The sequence below is a fragment of the Pseudophryne corroboree genome, chromosome 10, assembly GCF_028390025.1.
Source record: "Pseudophryne corroboree isolate aPseCor3 chromosome 10, aPseCor3.hap2, whole genome shotgun sequence".
In the NCBI taxonomy this organism is placed as follows: domain Eukaryota; kingdom Metazoa; phylum Chordata; class Amphibia; order Anura; family Myobatrachidae; genus Pseudophryne; species Pseudophryne corroboree.
In genome coordinates this window covers 52,982,345-52,997,437 of record NC_086453.1, presented here as the reverse complement: position 1 = coordinate 52,997,437, position 15,093 = coordinate 52,982,345, and the positions used below count along the sequence as shown (strand labels likewise).

The window sequence follows — 15,093 nt, the reverse complement described above, 5'->3', positions numbered from 1 at the left end:
GGGCTCTACCTGGTGCAATGTGTGTAAGTTGCTCTACTGTGCGGCATAATATGAATAATGGAGACTACTGTACAGCGTGCTATGGATTGGTATTATTTTGTGACCACACCCCTCACCTACAGAGCCACGCCCCTAGATTTTTGACAAGTGCCTGTGGCGCGCACTTGCCCTATTTTAAAAAAAAAAATTTGGGGGGGGGGGTGCCATTGCTCTTTCTTGCACACAGCGCTAAATGTCTAGTTACACCACTGTAATACACATACCATCATCGCCATATAATACAGAATGTCTGGCACAGCTAGGCCCTTCTGCATTCTCCCTCACATGAGACAACCTCTTCCCAAGACCTGAGTTACACCTCTGCCATATGACCCGTCCCCCATCACAGTGAGCAAGGTATCAGTGAGGAGTCTCTTCACATTCCTCTTTCTATTGATTGACCCATGCATGCAGCAGCCCAGCCCCTGAAGCTGCCTGAAAGGAAACAGACATTCCGCAGTCCCTGCAGCGGAGCAGTATGGAGGAAGGAGATTGTCCCACCATGCAGCTGAAGATGGTTGGGGCTGTGCACTACAGTAATTGGCAGCACAGCACCTGCTGTCAATATGACAGCTATTGATTACTCCTCTGAGTCCCAGGTGACAACAATGAGGCATTTGATTTCTCAGGGCTGATGCGGCTTATGCAGCTAACAATCATTGGGTCAGTGCACCTGTAGCCATGCATAATGCAGCTACAGATACTGAAACCAAGATTCCTAGCCACACAGCACTGCGGCTCTGATGGTGCACAGAGGGTCTCTAGTACTGAGACGATATTAAATATGTAATATGAGGTCAGCTGCGTGCAGGGGAGGCACGCATGATAGTCACGCCCCTGGTTCCACCCCCAAATCTCTACATCTGAGGCCACACTAGGCAGGTTTTGCGGGATCAGAACGGCCGGGAGCATACCCTGCATATCTCCCGGCCGCAAGCTATGCGCATCCTGTGGCCCCAAACAGTAGCACTGAACCTGCCCAGGGATCAGATGGCACCCTGGCCCCCAGCCTAGCCCACAACTGGTAAAAGCCAAGGATTAATACAGTCCTGACCAAATAACAAAGACTGAACATGTCACATGTGCTGCTACTTGCATCAAAGTTCTCTGTAAGCATTAAATACATGTTTAAAACAACACGTAAGGTTAAAAAGAGCAGAGGAAAATATCCATATAAAGCAAATCAAATATAATTTAAAAAAAATGTCTAACCTGCCAAGAATAGCCACTAGTAGCTGCCTCATCTTCATCAGCTGTAATTCCCTCATAAGGACCAAAGTGTGTTCCTTTGGGAAGCGTGGTGCCCTCATTCCAAACACCTAATCCAGCACGTGGAATCCCAGAGACACTGATTCTCATTGAGGGAGGCAGTGTAAGTGCTGCCCTCTTATCAGTTCCCATTTCTACTACAGTATCCTGCATGAAAACGGGAGCACCATGTACTTCACACTCATCCAGGAAAAAAGACTGACATTCTTCACAGACTAGAATGCAAAAAGAGAAAAATCAAAGTTAGTAATTTATATGAATTTTACACATTCAACACAAACAATGGAATTAGATAACAAAACTATGTCTGGGAAATCCATTCAAACTACTGTATAGACTGGATGTCAAAATGAGATATACTTATGTTAAATTCTTTACTCTGAATCCATTGTGGGAATAGAACTTGGGGCTGTAGACAGTGGGAATAAAACTTGGGGATGTAGAGTGTGATAACAGAATTTGGGGATGTATCAATCCGATCTCAAAATAGCAGCAGAAGAGCGCTGAGCCAGCTTCGCTTCAAGCCAGCAGACAGAGAGAGAATTGAAGCGGCCAACCAAGTTTAAAGTGCTGCTGCTGCTTTAAACTTGGTTGGCCGCTTCAATTCGCTCTCTGTCTGCTGGCTTGAAGCGGAGCTGGCTCAGCACTCTTCTGCTGCTAATTTGAGATCGGATTGAGCCTATAAAACAGGGGATTGATATGTTTTAATACAATCCACAATCTGGTACACAATTCTGTTATCTGTGTGTTTTTGGCACATTCTGGAGAGACATACTACACCATAGGCGCTTGTTCTTTTCTTCTATTTTCAGAAGTAAATAGAAATCAACTTAAATTTTTAACAGAAGAACAAGAGCGTAAGGCATACTTGCCTACCCTCCCGGAATGGCCGGGAGGCTCCCGAAAATCGAGTGATCCTCCCGGCCCCCCCGGAAAGGTGGGCAAGCCTCCCGCTTTCCCCCTCGGCCGCCCGCAGCAGTGAACAAGTGGGCGGGCTGAGGGGGTCCGATGACGCGTTTCGTGCTAAATCGCGTCATCGTAGCTCCGCCCCCCGCTATGCAGCGCTTCGTTTCTCGGCACAGCACAGCGGGGGGTGGATTCACGATGACGCGACCCGTATGCAACGCCCCCGGACCGCCCATCCTGCTGCCGGCCACGCCCCCGAACCGTCCGTCCTGCTGCCGGCCACGCCCCCTTTCACCTACAACGCTGCCTCCTCCCGGAGGAGGAGGCAGGAAAGTAGGTAAGTATGGCGTAAGGCAATGGGCCTCATTAAGGGACGGATGCAGGTGTGGAGGCACCATTTACTACAGTTGCGCCAGTGTCTTTATGCTAATGCTGCTACAAAGCCCTTCCCTGGTGTACACCTGTGTGTCCAAGTGCACGAATACGGAGACATTCACTGTCTGCATCCATAGATGCTGAAATATAGCCTGGTGTGTATTTAGAAGCACCATCAAAACTTGCACCTGCCCTATGGCAGGTGCAGTATCTCTGTCTGGGACCTCCTATGTTAGCGGCTCAGCAGCCCTGTATGCAACCCCTTTCAGTAACACGTCTGCTCCCATAAAACACTACATCTTTGTGTGTCTTTTAAGCCACCCTGTTACCTCTCAGTCACCGCCAGGAACGCCTCTTAAGTGTGTCTAATTCTGTACAGCAACTCTGTACGTACATAATCAGGACACGACTCAGACACATGCACATATGGAAAACAAGGTGATACTGTGTCCGATGCAGCAAATTTGGATGCAGGAACAGGTTTCCCCTTCCCAATGTAATCCTGGTGAAATACTGGAGTAATCTATCTAGCAATATTCTGCCTAGACATACAGTATGCCAACATTTTTTATGGACATCATAAAGGACCAAATGAGAAATGACCATCAGATTTGCAAAATACCAAAGTCCTACTAACATAGAGCTTAAGCACCAATGCAAGAAGTGACGAGATCACTCAGTGGCAGAAGTACCGGGGACAATGGAGTTGGTCGCCTCTGGGTGCCAGTTCTGAAGGGGGCACTCTGGCCTTCTCCATTGTCTCTGTGCGCCAGCCACTTTTACACTGACAGCGGTGCGCCACTCAGCTGCAGCACTCAGTGGTGGGAGAGGCAGGGTTTTTCCAGAAGTGTCAGGCAGTGATTTTCCCCCAACCACTTCCACCATATCTCATGTGAGGTAAGGAACAGTGTGGTGAGCAACAGGAGGTGAGACTGGGAGAAGGGACTGCTGGGGCGGTGCAGGCTGTAGTATGGCACAGGAGGGCACACACCCAGCTCAGATATGACATGAGGCAGTAACAGAACATAAGTTCCTTAGTTAGTATGTGTGTGTATATGTGGCTGTTTGTGTGCATATTTGGCTGTGTGTATGTGGCTGTGTTTGTGTGCATACTGTGGCTGTGTATATGTGGCTGTGTGCATATGTGGCTGGTGTGTGTGCATACTGTGGCTGTGCATACTATGGCTGTACATATGTGGCTGTGTATATGTGGCTGTGTGCATATGTGTCTGTGTGTAGACTGTGGCTGTGCATATGTGGTGTGTGTGTGTGTGTGTGTGTGTGTGTGTGTGTGTGTGTGTGTGTGTGTGTATACTGTGGCTGTGTATATGTGGCTGTGTGTATGTGCATACTGTGGCTCTGTGCATATGTGGCTGTGTGTGTGTTGCTGTGTGTGTGCATACTGTGGCTGTGTGTGTGTGCATATGTGGCTATGTGTGTTCATGTGGCTGTCTGTGTTCAAATGTGACCGTGTGTGTGCATTTGTGGCTGTGTGAGAATACTTGTGTATATGTGGCTGTGTGTGCATATGTGGCTGTGTGTGTGTGTGTGTGTGTGTGTGTGTGTGTGTGTGTGTGTGTGTATATATATTTCTCTGACGTCCTAAGTGGATGCTGGGACTCCGTAAGGACCATGGGGAATAGCGGCTCCGCAGGAGACTGGGCACAACTAAAGAAAGCTTTAGGACTACCTGGTGTGCACTGGCTCCTCCCACTATGACCCTCCTCCAGACCTCAGTTAGAATCTTGTGCCCGGCTGAGCTGGATGCACACTAGGGGCTCTCCTGAGCTCCTAGAAAGAAAGTATATTTTAGTTTTTTTATTTTACAGTGAGATCTGTTGGCAACAGACTCACTGCAGCGAGGGACTAAGGGGAGAAGAAGCGAACCTACCTAACTGGTGGTAGTTTGGGCTTCTTAGGCTACTGGACACCATTAGCTCCAGAGGGATCGACCGCAGGACCCGTCCTTGGTGTTCGGTCCCGGAGCCGCGCCGCCGGCCCCCTTACAGAGCCAGAAGCAAGAAGTGTTCCGGAAAATCGGCGGCAGAAGACTTCTGTCTTCAACAAGGTAGCGCACAGCACTGCAGCTGTGCGTCATTGCTCCTCATGCACACCTCACACTCCGGTCACTGATGGGTGCAGGGCGCTGGGGGGGGGGGGGCGCCCTGAGGGCAATATAAGACACCTTGGCTGGCAAATCATCACAATATATAGTCCCAGGGCTATATATGTGATAAATTACCCCTGCCAGAATCCATGAAAAAAGCGGGAGAAAAGTCAGCCGAAAAAGGGGCGGGGCTATCTCCCTCAGCACACTGGCGCCATTTTTTCTTCACAGTGCAGCTGGAAGACAGCTCCCCAGGCTCTCCCCTGTAGTTTTCAGGCTCAAAGGGTTTAAAAGAGAGGGGGGGCACTAAATTTAGGCGCAATATGTGTATACAAGCAGCTATTGGGGGGAAAAATCACTCAGTTATAGTGTTAATCCCTGCATTATATAGCGCTCTGGTGTGTGCTGGCATACTCTCTCTCTGTCTCCCCAAAGGACTCTGTGGGGTCCTGTCCTCAGTCAGAGCATTCCCTGTGTGTGTGCGGTGTGTCGGTACGGCTGTGTCGACATGTTGGATGAGGAAGGTTACGTGGAGGCGGAGCAGAGGCCGATAAATGGGATGTCGCCCCCTGTGGGGCCGACACCAGAGTGGATGGATAGGTGGAAGGTATTAACCGACAATGTCAACTCCTTACATAAAAGGCTGGATGACGTAACAGCTGTGAGACAGCCGGCTTCTCAGCCCGCGCCTGCCCAGGCGTCTCAAAGGCCATCAGGGGCTCAAAAAACGCCCGTTACCTCAGATGGCAGACACAGATGTCGACACGGAGTCGGACTCCAGTGTCGACGAGGTTGAGATATATACACAAGCCACTAGGAACATCCGTTACATGATCTCGGCAATGAAAAATGTGTTACACATTTCTGACATGAACCCAAGTACCACATAAAAGGGGTTTTATTTTTGGGGAGAAAAAGCAGCCAGTGTTTTGTTCCCCCATCAGATAAGCGAATGAAGTGTGTAAAGAACGTGGGTTCCCCCGATAAGAAACTGGTAATTTCTAAAAAGTTACTGATGGCGTACCCTTTCCCGCCAGAGGATAGGTCACGTGGGGAGATATCCCCTAGGGTGGATAAGGCGCTCACACGTTTGTCAAAAAAGGTGGCACTGCCGTTTTAGGATACGGCCACCTTGAAGGAGCCTGCTGATAAAAAGCAGGAGGCTATCCTGAAGTCTGTATATACACACTCAGGTTCTATACTAAGACCTGCAATTGCCTCAGCATAAATAGTGCTGCTGCAGCGTGGTCTGATACCCTGTCAGATAATATTAATACCCTAGACAGGGATACTATTTTGCTAACATAGAGCATATTAAAGACGTCGTCTTATATATGAAGGATGCACAGAGGGATATTTGGCGGCTGGCATCCAGAATTAATGCAATGTCCATTCTGCCAGGAGGGTATTAGAGACCCGGCAGTGGACAGGTGATGCTGCCTTTAAAAGGCACATGGAGATTCTGCCTTATAAGGGTGAGGAATTGTTTGGGGATGGTCTCTGGGACCTCGTATCCACAGCAACAGCTGGGAAGAAAAATTTTTACCTCAGGTTTCCTCACAGCCTAAGAAAGCACCGTATTTTCAGGTACAGTCCTTTCGGCTTCAGAAAAGCAAGCGGGTCAAAGGCGCTTCCTTTCTGCACAGAGACAAGGGAAGAAGGAAAAAGCTGCACCAGACAGCCAGTTCCCAGGATCAAAAATCTTCCTTCGCTTCCTCTGAGTCCACCGCATGACGCTGGGGCTCCACAGGTGGAGACAGGTGCGGTGGGGGCGCATCTCGGGAACTTCAGGGACCAGTGGGCTTGCCCACAGGTGGATCCCTAGGTTCTGCAAGTAGTATCACAGGGATACAGACTGGAGTTCGAGGCGTCTCCCCCTCGCCGTTAACTCACATCAGCCTTGCCTGCTGCCCTCGGAGAAAGGTAGTACTGGCGGCAATTCACAAGCTGTACTTCCAGCAGGTGAAATCAAGGTACCCCTCCTTCAACAAGGCCGGGGTTACTATTCCAAAATGTTGTGGTACCGAAACCAGACGGTTCGGTGAGACCCATTCTAAAATTGAAATCCTTGAACACTTATATACGAAGGTTCAAGTTCAAAATGGAATCGCTCAGGGCGATTATTACAAGCCTGGAGAATTTCATGGTATCACTGGACATCAAGGATGCTTACCTGCATGTCCCTATTTACCCTCTTCACCAGGAGTACCTCAAAATTGTGGTACAGGATTGTCATTACCAATTCCAGACGTTGCCGTTGGTCTGTCCACGGCACCGAGGGTATTTACCAAGGTAATGGCAGAAATAATTATCCCGTACTTGGACGATCTCCTTATAAAGGCGAGGTCCAGGGAGCAGTTGTTCGTCGGAGTAGCACTATCTCGGGGAGTGCTACAACAGCACGGCTGGATTCTGAATATTCCAAAGTCGCAGCTGGTTCCTACGACGCGTCTACTGTTCCTGGGTATGGTTCTGGACACAGAACAGGATAAAAAGGGTTTCTCCCGGAGGAGAAGTCCAAGGAGTTGTCGTCTCTAGACAGAGACCTCCTAATACAAATACAGGTGTCGGTGCATCAATGCATGCGAACCCTGGGAAAGATGGTAGCTTCTCACGAAGAAATTCCATTCGCCAGGTCCCATGCAAGGATCTTCCAGTGGGATCTGTTGGACAAGTGGTCCGGGTCGCATCTTCAGATGCATCGACGGATAACCCTGTCTCCAAGGGCCAGGGTGTCGCTGTTGTGGTGGCTGCAGAGTGCTCATCTTCTAGGGGGCCGCAGATTCGGCATACAGGACTGGGTCCTGGTGACCACGGATGCCAGCCTTCGAGGCTGGGGGGCAGTCACACAGGGAAGAAACTTCCAAGGCCTATGGAAAAGTCAGGAGACTTCCCTACACATTAATATTCTGGAACCAAGGGCCATTTACAATGCCCTAAGTCAGGCTAGACCCCTGCTTCAACACCGGCCGGTGCTGATCCAGTCAGATAACATCACGGCGGTCGCTCATGTAAACCGACAGGGCGGCACAAGAAGCAGGATGGCAATGGCAGAAGCCACAAGGATTCTCCGATGGGCGGAAAATCATGTGTTAGCACTGTCAGCAGTGTTCATTCGCGGAGTGGACAACTGAGAAGCAGACTTTCTCAGCAGACACGACCTCCACTCGGGAGAGTGGGGACTTCATCCAGAAGTCTTCCAAATGATTGTACACCGTTGGAAAATGCCACAGGTGGACATGATGGCGTCCCGCCTCAACAAAAAGCTACAAAGATATTGCGCCAGGTCAAGGGACCCTCCGGCGATAGCTGTGGACGCTCTGGTAACACCGTGGGTGTACCAGTCGGTGTATGTGTTCCCTTCTCTGCCTCTCTTACCCAGGGTAATGAGAATGATAAGAAGGAGAGGAGTAAGAACTATACTCATTGTTCCGGATTGGCCAAGAAGAGCTTGGTACCCAGGACTCCAAGAGATGATCTCAGAGGACCCATGGCCTCTGCCGCTCAGACAGGACCTGCTGCAGCAGGGGGCCTGTCTGTTCCAAGACGTACCGCGGCTGCGTTTGACGGCATGGCGGTTGAACGCCGGATCCTGAAGGAAAAGGACATTCCGGAGGAAGTTATCCCTGCGCTAATTAAAGCTAGGAAAGAAGTGAACGCAAACCATTTTCACCGCATATGGCGGAAATATGTTGCGTGCTGTGAGGCCAGGAAGGCCCCAAAGGAGGAATTTCAGCTAGGTCGATTTCTGCACTTCCTACAGTCAGAGGTGACTACGGACCTAAAATTTGGTTCCATTAAGGTCCAGATTTCGGCTCTATCGATTTTCTTCCAAAATAGAACTGGCTTCACTGCCTGAAGTTCAGACTTTTGTTAAGGGAGTGCTGCATAGTCAGCCCCCGTTTGTGCCTCCAGTGGCACCGTGGGATCTCAACGTGGTGTTGGATTTCCTGAAGTCGCATTGGGTTGAGCCACTTAAATCCGTGGAGCTACAATACCTCACGTGGAAAGTGGTCATGCTGTGGGCCTTGGCGTCGGCCAGGCGTGTATCAGAATTGGCGGCTTTAGGCGGAATTGAGGACTCGTTCCCAATTCCTTCCTAAGGTGGTATCAGTTTTTCATGTGAACCAACCTATTGTGGTGCCTGCGGCTACTTGGGACTTGGAGGATTCCAAGTTACTGGACGTAGTCAGGGCCCCGAAAAGTATATGTTTCCAGGACGGCTGGAGTCAGGAAAACTGACTCGCTATTTATCCTGTATGCACCCAACAAGCTGGGTGTTCCTGCTTCTAAGCAGACTATTGCTCGCTGGATCTGTAGCACGATTCAACTTGCACATTCTGCGGCTGGACTGCCGCACCCTAAATCTGTAAAAGCCCATTCCACAAGGAAAGTGGGCTCTTCTTGGGCGGCTGCCCGAGGAGTCTCGGCTTTACAAATTTGCCGAGCTGTTACTTGGTCGGGTTCAAACATTTTTGCAAGAGTCTACAAGTTTGATACCCTGGCTGAGGAGGACCTAGAGTTTGCTCATTCGGTGCTGCAGAGTCATCCGCACTCTCCCGCCCGTTTGGGAGCTTTGGTATAATCCCCATGGTCCTTACGGAGTCCCAGCATCCACTTAGGACGTCAGAGAAAATAAGATTTTACTCACCGGTAAATCTATTTCTCGTAGTCCGTAGTGGATGCTGGGCGCCCATCCCAAGTGCGGATTGTCTGCAATACTTGTTTATAGTTATTGCCTAACTAAAGGGTTATTGTTGAGCCATCTGTTGAGAGGCTCAGTTATATTTCATACTGTTAACTGGGTATAGTATCACGAGTTATACGGTGTGATTGGTGTGGCTGGTATGAGTCTTACCCGGGATTCAAAATCCTTCCTTATTGTGTCAGCTCTTCCGGGCACAGTATCCTAACTGAGGTCTGGAGGAGGGTCATAGTGGGAGGAGCCAGTGCACACCAGGTAGTCCTAAAGCTTTCTTTAGTTGTGCCCAGTCTCCTGCGGAGCCGCTATTCCCCATGGTCCTTACGGAGTCCCAGCATCCACTACGGACTACGAGAAATAGATTTACCGGTGAGTAAAATCTTACTATATGTGGCTGTTAGTGTGTGTGGCTGTATTTAATATAGATCCAACTTGTGTACCCACACCCACTATATTATACTGTCCATTATTAAATCCACACTGTACATTACATTATTGTGGGACATTTATACAGTGAACCCAGAGTCGCAAACCACTGGCAAACATATAAGTGAATGGGCCAATTAGAGAGAAGATGTACTGTCAGAAACGTTCTTGTCCCACCAGGAGATACAAATCTTCCCAACACTATTATTATTATTAACAGTTTCTTATATAGTGCAGCATATTCCGTTGCGCTTTACAATTAGAACAACAGTAATAGAACAAAACTGGACAAACACAGACAGACATAGTGGTAGGAAGGCCCTGCTCACAAGCTTACAATCTACACTAAACTGAAATTATGGGCCTAATTCTGAGTTGATCGCAGCAGCAAATTTGTTAGCAGTTGGGCAAAACCATGGGGGTCATTCTGAGTTGTTCGCTCATTGCCGATTTTTGCAACGTAGCGATTAAGGCAAAAATGCGTATTCGCATGGTACGCAGTGCGCATGCGCTAAGTATTTTAGCACAAAACTTAGTAGATTTACTCACGTCCGAACGAAGAATTTTCATCTTTGAAGTGATCGGAGTGTGATTGACAGGAAGTGGGTGTTTCTGGGCAGAAACTGACCGTTTTCTGGGAGTGTGCGGAGAAACGCAAGCGTGCCAGGATAAAACGCGGGAGTGGCTGGAGTAACGGGGGAGTGGCTGGCCGAACGCAGGGCATGTTTGTGACGTCAAACCAGGAACGAAACGGCCTGAGCTGATCGCAATCTGTGAGTAGGTCTGGAGCTACTCAGAAACTGCTAAGAATTTTCTATTCGCAATTCTGCTAATCTTTCGTTCGCTATTCTGCTAAGCTAAGATACACTCCCAGAGGGCGGCGGCCTAGCGGGTGCAATGCTGCTAAAATCTGCTAGCGAGCGAACAACTCGGAATGACCCCCCATGTGCACTGCAGGGGGGACAGATATAACGTGCAGAGAGAGTTCGATTTGGGTGGGGTGTATTCAAACTGAAATCTAAATTGCAGTGTAAAAATAAAGCAGCCAGTATTTACCCTGCCCAGAAACAAAATAACCCACCCAAATCTAACTCTCTCTACAAATGTTATTTCTCTTACGTCCTAGACAGAGGATGCTGGGGTCCATATTAGTACCATGGGGTATAGACGAGTCCACCAGGAGCCATTGGCACTTTAAGAGTTTAATAGTGTGGTCTGGCTCCTCCCTCTATGCCCCTCCTACCAGACTCAGTTTACAAAATGTGCCCTGAGGAGCTGGTCACAGCTAGGGGAGCTCTACAGAGCTTATTTAGAAAAGTTTTATTTAGAGTTTGTTTTTTTACAGGAGGTTGCTGGCAACAGCCTGCCTGCATCGAGGGACTGAGGGGGAGAGCAGTGTCCGCCCTGCGGGGTCTTGAGTCACTGACTCCGCTGACATGACATTGAGCTCCAGAGGGGACAGATCGCGCCCCACCACAGGGAAATGCTTACCCCAGCAGCCACCCCCTCACAGTGCTGAAGTGTGGCAAGTTAGTCACTGGTTTTAACCATGCTCCGGTAAGGCTCAGCGATACTGCGGTGCGGCGCTGTGAGGGGCGCCCTGGACCAGCAAAAAACCCTACACTGACCACATCCAGCCTGTCGGGGTCCACGGATCTCAACCTGCTAAAAATTCCTCGGGCCAGTATAATCTTCAAGAGCGGGAAGACAGCGCCATTGAAGGGGCGGAGCTTCTCCTCAGAGCGGACCCAGCAGCGTTCAGCGCCATTTTTCCTACCTGCAATCACTGCCAGTGGATGTCCAGGTCCCTCCAGAGCAACTCCAGCTATCTGTACGGTACCAGGGGGTTGTAGAAGGGAGGGGAGGCTGTATACAGGCTGTGTCTCCTATTAAGGAACTCAGTCAGCACGGGTTAGGGTCTCCCTATACCTCTAAAATCGCTGTGTGTGGGTTGGCTCCAATCTCTGTGTCTCTCTGCCATTCTTGGGGGGAAACTCTGTCTACCCAATACCCTGTGTGTTTGTGGGGTGTTTGGTGTGTGTGTGTGACATGTCTAGGGACACTGTTTCATATGCTGCAGAGGAGTTATCTTCCCAGGAAGACTCCATACCATGTAATCAGGATTGCACTGTTGTAGCGCAGAACGCAGCTAGAGAGCCAGAATGGTTAGCCTCTCTGAGGGGTACTATTTCTCAGATTTCTGATAGGGTTGCTAGGACTGAGCATGCCATTCAGGTCTTACAATCCTCTATGGTTGTATGGTCTGATACTGCTTCCTCGGGGTCCCCTGCGGTACATTATCACAAACTTGCAATGCTTATGCAGGATGATACGGACACCGATTCTGACACTGCAGACCGTGACGGGGATGTGTCAAGGGGGACGGCATCACTTGCTAAGGGGGTGCAGTTGATGATTGAAGCTGTACGGGATGTGTTACACATTACTGACACAACTCCTGAGCAGGTGGAGGAGGCCTTTTTCACTGACAGTAAAAAGCCCCCCCTCACCTTCCCGGCGTCCACAGAATTGAATGCTATCTTTGAAAAAGCCTGGGAAAATCCGGAAAAGAAATTCCAGATCCCTAAGAGGGTCTTAGTTGCTTTTCCCTTCCCAGAAGAAGATAGGAAAAAGTGAGAGTCTCCGCCAATAGTTGATGCCTCTGTCTCCAGGCTGTCCAAACAGGTGGTATTACCAGTCCCTGGATCTACCGCGTTGAAAGACCCGAAAGGATGCAAGGTGGATGCTACGCTAAAATCCATTTACACTGCCTCAGGGGCTATACTGCGGCCTACTATAGCCTGTGCTTGGATTGCAAAAGCTATTGCCAGGTGGTCAATCACTCTGCAGGAGGAATCGACTACGATGTATAAAGGTGACGTTGATTTATTTTTACGCCATATTCAGGATTCTGCAGGATTCCTAGTAGATTCCATGAAGGACCTGGGTTCCATGGCTGCGGGGATCTCCTCCATGTCTGTCTCAGCTCGCAGAGGTCTCTGGCTGCGTCAGTGGTCTGTGGACGCGGAATCCAGAAAAAGTGTGGAGGGTCTTTCTTATACAGGTCAAGCTCTCTTTGGGGAAGCGCTAGATGCGTGGATTGCCACAGCTACAGTGGGTAAGTCTCCTTTTCTCCCCTCAGCTGCACTGGCTACTAAGAAGCCTTTTACACCAGCCACGTCACAGTCCTTTCGACCCGCGAGGCCTAGAAAGAACAAACATTCGAACACCTTCTTCAGAGGTGGTCGTACTGAAGGACAGAAGCCTGCTCCCTCTGGCTCGCAGAGCCAGAAGCCCGCTTCTGATACCCCTAAGTCCTCAGCATGACTGTGGACAGCTGGGCCTGGAGGAAGGTCAGATGGGGGCAAGACTCCGGCATTTCAGCCACGTCTGGGTGTCGTCGGGCCTGGACCCCTGGGTACTGGATATAGTGTCCAGAGGGTACAAGCTGGAGTTTCAAGATCTCCCGCCTCACCGCTTCTTCAAGTCAGGCTTACCAGCTCTGCTGGCAGACAGAACAATTCTTCTGGAACCTATCCAAAAGTTGGTGGTGTCCAGGGTCATTGTTCCAGTTCCACCTCACCAGTAGAGCAAAGGTTACTATTCGAACCTTTTCGTGGTACCGAAGCCGGATGGTTCCGTACGGCCAATTCTGAACTTAAAATCTTTGAAACCCTACCTCAGGGAGTTCAAATTCCAAATGGAGTCTCTGAGAGCTGTCATCTCAGGTCTGACGGAGGGAAAGTTCCTGGTGTCCTTGGACATCAAGGATGCGTACCTCCCACGTTCCCATCTGGTCTCCACATCAGGCATATCTCAGGTTTGCACTGTTGGACGATCACTATCAGTTTCAGGCACTGCCGTTTGGCCTCTCCACAGCACTGAGGGTCTTCACCAAGGTGATGGCGGAGATGATGGTTCTCCTGCGCAAGCAGGGGGTGAACATAATTCCGTATCTGGACGATCTCCTGATCAAGGCGTCGTCCAGGGAGAAGTTGTTGTGATCCATTGCTCTCACGACACATCTGCTCGAGGAGCACAGTAGGATCCTGAACCTTCCGAAGTCTCATCTGGAGCCGACAAGGAGGCTGTCTTTCCTGGGAATGATCCTAGACACGGAAGTGCAGAGGGTGTTTCTGCCGGTGGAGAACGCATTGATAATCCAATCAATGGTCCGGGATGTCTTAAAGCCTACCCGGGTCTCGGTTCATCAGTGCATCCGCCTTCTGGGGAAGATGGTTGCCTCCTATGAGGCTCTACAGTACGGAAGGTTTTATGCTCGATCCTTTCAGCTGGATCTCTTTGACCAGTGGTTGGGATATCACCTACACATGCACCAGAGGATCCGTCTGTCTCCGAAAGCCAGGATCTCGCTCCTCTGGTGGATACAATTGCCTCACCTTCTGGAAGGCCGAAGGTTCGGAGTTCAGGACTGGATCCTTCTAACCACGGATGCAAGTCTAAGAGGTTGGGGAGCAGTCGCTCAGGGGGAAACCTTCCAAAGATGGTGGTCGGATGAAGAATCCCTTCTCCCGATAAACATTCTGGAGCTAAGAGCCATGTACAACGGCCTTCTGCAAGCCGCACACCATCTACAGGATCAGGCTGTTCAGGTGCAGTCGGACAACGTGACCACAGTGGCCTTCATAAACCGACAAGGCGGAACGAAGAGCAGAGCTGCCACGTCAGAGGTGTCAAAAATCCTCCTCTGGGCAGAAAGGCACGCGATGGCGATGACGGCAATCTTCTTTCCGGGTGTAGACAACTGGGAAGCAAACTTCCTCAGCATTCAGGAGAGTGGGGCCTCCATCCGGAGGTGTTCGAGGAGGTAACCAGTTGGTGGGGGGTTCCTCACATAGACATGATGGCCTCCTGCCTCAACAAGAAACTACGGAGGCACAGTTCCAGGTCGAGCGACCCACAGGCAGTGGCGGTGGATGCACTGGTAACACCGTGGGTGTTCACGTCAGTGTATGTGTTCCCTCCACTTCCTCTGATACCAAAAGTTCTTCAACTCGTAAGAAGAACAAAGGTTTTGGCAATTCTCATTGCTCCAGACTGGCCAAGGAGGGCATGGTACGCGGATCTGCTGGATCTTCTGTTAGAGGATCCACGGCCCTTACCTCTTCGGAAGGATCTGCTACTGCAGGGGCCGTTCGCTTATCAAGACTTACCACGGCTACGTTTGACGGCATGGCGGTTGAACACCAGATCTTAGCTCGGAAAGGTATCCCGAGTGAGGTTATTCCTACCCTGATACAGGCTAGGA

The 15,093-nt window shown here is 50.0% G+C and overlaps 1 protein-coding gene across 7 annotated transcripts in view; it reads right to left on the bottom strand.

Moving 5' to 3' along the window:
• The window catches only part of PRDM9 (PR/SET domain 9), a 384,129-nt gene that overhangs the window by 59,301 nt on the left and 309,735 nt on the right, over positions 1–15,093 (bottom strand). For all 7 annotated transcript variants that reach the window (XM_063942393.1, XM_063942392.1, XM_063942396.1 and 4 more), the window contains one exon: positions 1,252–1,523. In XM_063942393.1, the coding sequence (XP_063798463.1) occupies positions 1,252–1,523 (272 nt within the window). The remainder of the gene's footprint in view (positions 1–1,251; positions 1,524–15,093) is intronic.